Source organism: Arabidopsis lyrata, assembly GCF_000004255.2.
Source record: "Arabidopsis lyrata subsp. lyrata unplaced genomic scaffold ARALYscaffold_251, whole genome shotgun sequence".
Lineage (NCBI taxonomy): Eukaryota > Viridiplantae > Streptophyta > Magnoliopsida > Brassicales > Brassicaceae > Arabidopsis > Arabidopsis lyrata.
Genome location: NW_003302373.1, coordinates 1,616 through 10,987, shown reverse-complemented (window position 1 = coordinate 10,987; position 9,372 = coordinate 1,616). Strand labels below are relative to the sequence as shown.

The following is a 9,372-nucleotide window of genomic DNA, read 5'->3' as shown; positions in this document are numbered from 1 at the left end:
CTCATTAGATATTAAGATTCCATCAAAAAAGAAATTGTTAAAAAATATTCCATCACAAATTCTGAGAGAGTAATAGAGAATTGTCGCATATAATTTAGGGATTTAGAATTTGTGAATGCAAGTAGAGATGAATTTAAAGGAAGATGAACGAAACGGTTTCAAAGATCGTGGGATCGTGGTTTAGATTGTGGAGAAAATTTAGGATTTTGTTTCTTTAATATATAGCGGATAAATAAGTAGTTACTTATATCTGCCATGTAATTTATTTTGTTGTGTTTTTTTAATTGATTTTTTAAAAATAGAAACAAAAAACCATGTGACATAATTTTATTGGATAGGTGACTTGTGATTTATAAGATAAAGGATTAGTGAAAAGAGAATCTGGCTTTGGCAACCAATAAAGCGATCCATTTGCAAAGATTGATCGTTTATCATTGCCAATTCGATCGTAAGAAATGGGGAAACATACGTATCTTCGTTCGCCATTTTCTAGGTTTAAGGCTTCGGTCTTGACAACCTTACGATCGAATAAATACACCAATATTACTTTGTATGTTCCTGTAACAATATCTCTTCCAAATCCCACACTAAATGTCAATTCATTCGACCACCCTAAGGAAAAAATAAAAGACATTGTTGAATATAATTAAACTATAACAACTAGTCAACTATACATTTTGTAATTTATCAATTTACAATAAAATTAAATTAGAGAAATATCAATGGATATGCATAGACGAATGTATAATTGAGTCTCGTAAAGTTGCACTGTTCTCTCGCTTCTGTTCACTTTTTAAAGACGCATGTACCCCTATATTATGATATTAGAAACTTCGTAGATTATATGTTGAAATTATGTCAGACGGCAGGAGGAGATATTGTGTAGATATTGTTTTGGGAGTTGTGTTTATATATTTTTTTTTTTGCGAGAAACGAACAGTCGTGTTCTTTGCTTCCTATATGAAGAGACAGAGTCGGCGTTTTGGGACTGTAGAAAAAAGGAAATGACACCACAAAATTTTTTCTCTCTTATTTTCTTTATCTCCTTCTGATTCTCGAGCAAGTGTTTATTTCTCAGATCTGGGTTTTTATTGATCTCGATTTGTCTTCTGGTAATCAATATGCCATTTTTTCGTTTGATTTGTGTTTCAACGACATGTTTTGCACTAGGGTTTATGCAATTTTTTCCATAACAGATGAGGCCGATTCTGCTTTCTCCGCGTCTGATAGCTTTTGGTGAAGAACCTCGCGGCGAGAGGGTTAATGTTTATTAGAAGATGAAAACGGTGTGTGGTATCATCAATGTCCTCGACGATGATGAACGGCAGTACATATCTCGGTCTTCTCTCGGTCGCCTGTTGGAGTTTCTGAACAAACCAGCCTGATTATTTAATATCTGCCTTATTTTAGTTAGCAGCTAGTCGTATTATCGACTAACAATGTTATCAATCGAAACTTGTTGTTTGGTGTTGGATGATTATTTTCAAATTTCAAGGTGAAAACATTATCGTAGTTATCAGATAACGTATTATCGGGATACTATTGTTATCAAAACAGAAATGTTGTTTTGATTAATGTTTTAAAAGTCTCAAGTAAAAATTTGTCTGATTATAGTTAATAGATAGCCGAATTATCGCCTAACATTGTTATCAATACATGGAGACATTGTTGTCTTGGGTTTGATGAATAGTTATAATTTTTGAGGTAATAACATGGTCATAGTTAGCCACTAACGTCTTATTGGGGTACTACTGTTAGCAAAACGTGAATGTTGTTTGTATGAATGTTTTTAAAAGCTGTTTTAAGTTAATATATGCCTTATTTTAGTTAGCAGCTAGTCGTATTATCGACTAACAATGTTATCAATCGAAACTTGTTGTTCGGTGTTTGATGATTATTTACAAATTTCGTTTGATGTTTGGTGTTTGATGATTGTGTTTTACCGTATCTTTATATTACCAATGTCGGCAGAGATATATTTTCAAAGATATCGTTAGCATTTAATGCTGTCGTACCTATGTTATAGGCAGTTAACAAGTTTTCTGTTTTGTAAGGGTGTTTTTGTCTTAAATGCTGTCAGGGAAGAGAGAGGTTTAATTATGTGATCTTTATGCATAGATACTTAATTTTTGGATCGTCTGGGCATAGATATTTAACTAACCCTTAAAATTATAAATAAAAATGTTTCATACCAGTCAGGGCTATTCTCTCGCAAAAACTCGGGAGAAAGAATCCGGAGTTTTCTTGTCGCAGGGTTAATCAGATAAATGTAACCGAGATCGTAGATGCAGACTATTCCGTTGCAATACCCCATTATTTGACCAACTGTATCATAAATAGAATATATGGGATATGGAACTGGAGATGTGTAAGAATGAATAAAGATTTTTATGTGGTCGTGATGATCTTTTGAATAAGAATCCAAAAATAGGGTTCTTGAACAACGATCACTAGACATTTCCAATCGAAGAACAAGGAGTTTTGGATTTGGGTGTCGGACAAGACATTTCTTGGCGAGGTATAGCTAGATTCGATCATTAATCTCCATTGCTTCGACACGGATTTGAATCGGAAGAGGGATTTCACCGGAAGACGCTCAAGAATCTCTTCAACGTAATCAACTTCGCAAGTGTTTGGATTTCTTATATATGTCTTTCTTCATTGTTTGCAACTGTTAATAATTCGTCTTGTGTCTAGGTATCTTTATATATAGATGTATGTTGTAATTCTTTTCCTCTTTCTTTCAATAGACGAGTCAGGGAAATATTCTGTAATATCTCTATTTATTTCAGCCGTACCTATTAATTCTCAAAACTAAGGAAGAGTCAATATACTGGTTACGCTTCCTCCGATTGGTCTTGGCATAGCCCCACTTTTCCCTTGGCTGCTCTGGTTCATGTGGAAGGCAAGGAACCTATTAATCTTCGAAGATAAGTGCTGCTCCGCAGACGATACAATGCAAAAGGCTATCAAAGAGGCTCGGAGTTGGCAATCGGCGAAATTGTTTCAAACAAAAAAGACTCATTCCCGGCGAGACAAGACCACTGAAGCAGCACACTGTGAGGCTTTTTTATGCTACTCGGACGCCTCTTGGCGATCTCCTTCTCAAGATTGTGGTGTGGGATGGATTATCAAGAATCCACAACTTTCGGTGATCCAAAAGGGATCTTCTTCTCGACCCTCTGTTTCCTCTGTTCTTGTAGCAGAGACACTTGCTTTGAAAGTGGCCATTACGGCGGCTTTAGCTTTGGGTGTTTCTAGGTTGGCCTGCTTCTCGGACTGCAAAGAGCTCACTACTCTTCTCAATTCGAATGGTCAAGCAAATGCAATTGATGGTCTCCTCTCCGATGTTAGAGACCTTTCCTCTGTTTTTGTTTCTTGTACCTTTCATCATGTCCCTCGCTCTCTTAATGAGGAGGCTGACGCTTTGGCCAAGTCGGCTTTGGATTCTAGTTTAGTACCCTCTGTTCCTGAAGTTTAAGTTTAATGATAAGATATGTTTCTCAAAAAAAAAAAAAGGAAGAGTCAATATACAATAATAAATAACTCGGAGGAAAAAAAGACAGTAGTAATAACGTTTGCCAACAAAAAGGAAACGAAAAATGTGAGAATAAATCTTCATACGATGAAAGTAAACCAATTATAAGAGAATATATATCCAAAATATATCTTCCTATAAGGAAATCGTACAAAAATTCAAATCAACATACTATATTATCTCAATGAGTTTTTTCAAAAAGACTAAGGTTAACTTAACACATGTTTGAAATTTTGTTTGGTATAGATTATATACATTTAAACCGTAATATATGGCCTTTGATTATCCGGTTAGCTAGGGCCATGCAAAGATGACCCTTGTAAGTATGAAACAAGTATCTTTCATTAGTTATTTTTTAAAGTTTTTTTTTTCTGTGTGTCAACTGTCAAATAACACGTCTGTATCTTTAACTTAATACATATTTTCCTTCCTTCCAGAGTACTGACTTCATGTGTAAGTTTTTTCTAAAGTAATAATTCCACTATTCCAGTTAATCTTTTTAGAGATTCAATCCAGAACAGTACGTAAAATCAGGACTTTAATTAATTCCCGAGAGCCAAAAAACTACATACGATAACATTTATTGCGTAACTTACCAAAAAAAAAAAAACATTTATTGCGTATAGGTTATTTAGCCCAGGGACGTTCCATTCACACCCATGGAGAACAATCTGTAGGAGAAATAGGTTTACACAGTCCCTATCTGATGTCACATTTCTGATTTGGTTTTGCTACCACATTGAGAAAGGTTCTTCTTTTTTGGCTTATAGTGAAATGGGTTGATTTGTTTGATTTTCTGGCTTACTTTTGTCAAACTTGAAAGTTGAAACGGTAATGGTTGGTGAAAAGAAATTATTTGAATTATTGGTTTTACAACACTTTTAAGACGTCCCAATACAATAATACATGGTAAGGAACACATGTAAATATTAAGACTGTAACAAGTAAAGAAACCTAAGCCAGTAACACATATTCATTAACTGATGAAATAAAGAAACCTGTTTTTTCTTATGTCAAAGCATTGATCACGAAACTAGACCGAAGCCAACCAAGTTCTCCTCAAACAATCTGGTTCTATAGTGATTATCAGGGACATCCTCTAAACCACTCTTAGATGGCTTTTCTCCAACAGGTCTTACAGAACAAGCCGCCAGACCAAGTTTCCAAAAGTTTACGTCTAAACTATCGATGCTTAAAATTTTAATTGAATGAATCTTTTCCCACTTCACACTCGGATCTTCTTGCTGCAAACTCCATACGTCCACACTCGGATATTGACATTGTAGCACATCAGATAAACATAAACGATCTTTTAGACTCCACAAGTTGACACTTTCGGAGATATTGATGTACCAACTCGGTAACAACACATAACGAAAGCTTTCTGTGCGAAGATCCACAGCTGCAAGCTTCTTATATGTTAACCAAAAAAGAAATCCATTTACAAGATTGATGATGTTTTACCATTGCTAAGTTGATCGTAACGAATGGGACAACATATGCATCTTCGTTCTCCATTGTTGAGGTTAAAGACTTGGGTCTTGACAAGAGTGTTCCCAGCAAAACGTTGGAAGTTATACATGCAAGATTACTTTGTATGTTCCTGTAACCATGTCTCTTCCAAAACCAAAGTTTTTTTTGGATATTTTTGATTATTTAAAATTTTGTAAAATATTAATTAAGTCTTTTTATATGAATCAATATTAGAATACACATGCAAAAAATCAGGAGAAGGTATCATACTTGGTAGGTCTGTACAATCTCGCAAAAACTCAGGAGAGAGTATCCGGAGTTTTCTCGTCGTAGGGTTAATTATATAAATGGTCTCAGATTGGTAGATGCAGACTAAACCATTGCAATATCCCATTATTCGACCAACATGATCGAAATAAATTCGCTTTGTGGATCTGGAAATTTGTAAGAACAAATAAAGATTTTGCTCTGGTCGTGATGAGCTTTTGAAATGGTCTCCAAAAAAATGGATGTTGAACTCTCATCTCTAGATGTTTCCGATCGAAGAACAAGGAGTTTCGGATTTTGGTATCGAGCAAGAGGTTTCTTGGCGAGATAGCTAGATTCGATCATAGATTTCCATTGTTTCGACTCTCGACACAGATTTGAATCTAAGTAGGGATTTTACGGGAAGACGCTCTAGAATCTCTTCTTCAGGTATATCATTATTATCATGCGTTACAACAATTCTAGTGTTTGGATTTGTTATGTCTTTCTCTATTGTTTGCACCGCTGAATTCACCTTGTATCTCTTTAGGTTTATATAATATATTTGTCTTTGTAATCATTTCTTGATATTTCAACACATGTTCTTGTCCTCTTTATAATAAGTATGCAATTAATCAAATAAATCATAAAAAAGGCAAAATAAAATAAGAGAATAAATCCACATATATTAAAAAAGAAATCAATATTCAAAAAAATTCGAAAGAGTAATCAACGCCATTAAACCCTGCTATAAATACTCCCTGGGTTTGTGTATCTCAAAATTATTTTCGTATCTGTATAGTACGTACACGCAAGTATCGTATGTAATTAATTATTTCTTGGTCTCTACTATTTTTTTTTTTAGGGTCACAACTCAAAATGTCTCTGCTATTTGTTTATACGTTTAAGTTTGAGTACTGTTTTTATATGTTTAATTAATTAATGTGTTTTTTTTAATAACATTGGCATCTTAAACAAAATTTATATGTTAATTGTAACAGGTAAAACGTCAAAAGATGATAAAGCGTATCAATTACATGTTGTAATATATATTGGCTTAATCAAATCAAACCTAACGTGACAGTCTCTTCTTCCTCTTCCTCTCTTTCAAGTTTCAAACATAAATATATATATATATATATATATATATATATAACTATATATATATATAACCCACTAACCGCTTTTGTCTCTTTGTCTTTTTAACTGCAATAAACTAACTCTCTCTTCTTTTGATTTTCTGTCTACAAACGAGAGAAAGAATATGACTGGCGGCGAAAAGCGGTGGAGAGAGGCGGAGCAGCTAGTGATTGAGCAATTCCGGCTAATCACCACCACTCTTCTCAGCCTCCTCCTCCCTCTCTCTTTCCTCCTCCTTAGCCGTCTCTCCTCTGCCGCCTTCCTCCTCTCCTTATCATCGACGCCGCAAAATTCCGACTATTTCTTCCTCAACACAATCCCTGCACTACTATACGCCGTCGTTTCAATAATAACTGTTCATACTCTAATCCACTGCTTAATCACCAAGATCAGAACTTCGGAAGATACCAACCGTTCGATCGGTTTCTATTACCCACGTGTCAGCATCGCGTGGCTCATCCTTTTAATTCTTCAATTCTCCGTCGGATTAGGCCTTCAAGTAACGATGTCAAAAGGAGTCAACGGGATTGTCAACGGTAATAATCACAATTTCTTGACCAGACTCTTGTTCTTCTTTGGTCTCCTTGAGATGATACTTCAATGGTACCGAGTGATCGTGAAGACGGTGGTGGAAAGCGGTTTTGGCGGGAGAGAAGAAGAGACGGTGGTGGAGAGGGTGGCTTTGGCCGCTAGTTGCGGTGCTTTATGGTGGTGGAAGCTACGGGAAGAGGTAGAGGCTTTGGTTGGCGTGATGGAGGTTAAGAGAGCATTGTTATTGTTATCCATCGACGTCGATTACAATTTAAATAGTATCGTTGACTTAGGAACAATAGATTTCTTGAACTGGTTGTTGTATTATTTGATTGTGACGATTGGTGTGGTTAGGATCGTGAAAGGGTGTTTTGGGTTTGGAATGATCTTGCTTTTCGAGCAAGTTAGAAGAATTCCACGTGGAATTTCCTCATCTGATGTCAATCACATTAACCAAGAAGAAGATAAAGTGTAGATTAATCTGAATTTACAAATATATAAACAAGAGGGAATCACATGTAAAATCATAGTTTTTTTAAAAACCGATACAAAAATCAAACTTTATCTTCCATATACAAGAAACCAAGTCTGAATAAATGAAATTAACATATTAAAGCATTGAGCAGGAAACTAGACCGAAGAAACCAAGTCTTCCATATACAATGTAGTGCTACATTGATCTGCGGGGACTTGCTCTAAGAAACTTCTAGATGGTTTTTGACCTATAGGCCTAAAATAACAAGCAGCTAGACCAAGTTTCCAAAAGTTTGGGTCTAGACAATCCATACTTAAAATAGTAACTGAAAGAATCTTTTCCCACTTCATCACATTGGGACCTTCTTGCTGCAAACCCCAAATGTCCACATCAGGATATTGTAATACATCAGATAGACATAAACGATCTTTTAGACTCCATAAATACACACCACATGAGTAATTGGTGTACCAACTTGGCGGCAATACCTCAGAAAACATTTCTGTGTGAAGATCGAAAGCTGCAATCTTTAGGTTATAAATATTCTGCCAATAAAGTGATCCATTTGCAAAGATTGATGATTTATCATTGCCAAGTTCATTGAAAAGAATGGGAAAACAGATACATCTTTGTTCGCCGTTGTTGAGGTTAAATACTTCAGTCTTGACTAGAAAGTTGTTAAAAACACGGTCGTATAGATACATCAAAACTTAGTTTGTATGATCCTGTAACGATGTCTCTCCCAAATCCCACATTAACTGGTACTTTACGCATAACTAAAAATAAACACAAAATAATATGTATGTTGATTATTTAATATTTTGAGTCTTTTATAGTATATATATATATATTTATGTCCATGTCTATGCAAAAGGATTTGTTTAATTAGCATACCAAAATCTATCAAACAAAAGAGTGTTTCGTACCTGGTAGGCATGTACACTTTTGCAAAAGATTAGAAGAAAGTATCCTGAGTTTTCTGGTCGTGGGGTTGATTATATAAATGTTTTCAGATTGGTAGATGCAGACTAAACCGTCGCAGTACCCAGCTATTCGACCAAGATTATTGAAATGATATTCACTATGTGGATATGATGGAAATTTGTAAGAACAAATAAAGATTTTGTTGTTCTCGCGGTGATCTTTTGAGATAGTCTCCAACAAAATGGTTCTTGAACAGCGATCACTAGATATTTCTGACCTAAGAACAAGGAGTTTCGGACTTGGGTATCGGACATGACGTTTATTGGCGAGATAGCTCGATTCGATCATCACTTTCCATTGTTTCGACACAGATTTGAATCTACAGAGGGATTTCGCAGGGATATGCTCGGGAACATTTTCTTATAGTATATCATTTGACACAGCTTCGCTAGCTTTTGGATTAGTTATGTCTTTATTCATTGTTTCCAACTGTGAATTTGTCTTATCTCTTTGGGTATATATAATGTAAAAAAAATTATAACTATCTAGAGATTTTTTTACCACTTTTCCTTGTCCTCTTTTGTCCAAAACTAGGAAAATTAATATACAAAAATTAAATAAATCAGAAGAAAAAGGGCAATAGCAATTACAATTGTAAGAAACAAGAAGAGAATAAATCCACATGTATTAATCATAAATCAATTATCAAAAATAGCATATGAAACTACTACATTTGTCCATTATATATTTTATCATATAAGGTTGGACATAAAAAAAATATTATAATAAAAATCATATAAAAAACTAACAAAATTTGTCAAGCATATAACCAACAATGAAAAGGAATATATTCTTCCATTTATTTTGTGAAATAAATTACGTATAGAACTTACAACACCAAACTAAAGGACCAAATTAGCAAATCCTGAGAATGGGATGCCTAAGATCGGTTTGATTTCAACATAATAAAATTTCACACTTAAACTAATTTTAAAAAAGAATGAATTTTTTATTTAAAATCTTTATTGAATTAAAATAATTTTTG

At 34.5% G+C, this 9,372-nt stretch overlaps 2 protein-coding genes and 2 pseudogenes across 2 annotated transcripts; 1 reads left to right on the top strand and 3 right to left on the bottom strand.

Annotated features, from left to right (window-relative positions):
• Positions 1 to 343: 343 nt before the first annotated feature.
• Positions 344 to 2,898, bottom strand: LOC9298746 (putative F-box protein At1g71320; the record flags this gene model as incomplete). The annotated part of the gene is made up of 3 exons (XM_002862623.2): positions 2,842 to 2,898; positions 2,207 to 2,524; positions 344 to 628 (listed from the first exon to the last, which is right to left on the bottom strand). Coding segments are annotated over exons 1-3 (660 nt in total), but the record flags the coding sequence as incomplete, so codon positions are not given.
• Positions 2,899 to 4,150: 1,252 nt separating this feature from the next.
• LOC9298744 lies at positions 4,151 to 5,151 on the bottom strand (annotated as a pseudogene).
• Positions 5,152 to 6,405: 1,254 nt separating this feature from the next.
• Positions 6,406 to 7,430, top strand: LOC9298747. The gene has a single exon (XM_002862624.2). It carries the CDS (start codon positions 6,522 to 6,524, stop codon positions 7,401 to 7,403), a length of 882 nt encoding a protein of 293 aa, XP_002862670.1. The 5' UTR covers positions 6,406 to 6,521; the 3' UTR covers positions 7,404 to 7,430.
• An 87-nt stretch (positions 7,431 to 7,517) lies between these two features.
• LOC9298748 lies at positions 7,518 to 8,726 on the bottom strand (annotated as a pseudogene).
• Positions 8,727 to 9,372: the final 646 nt, after the last annotated feature.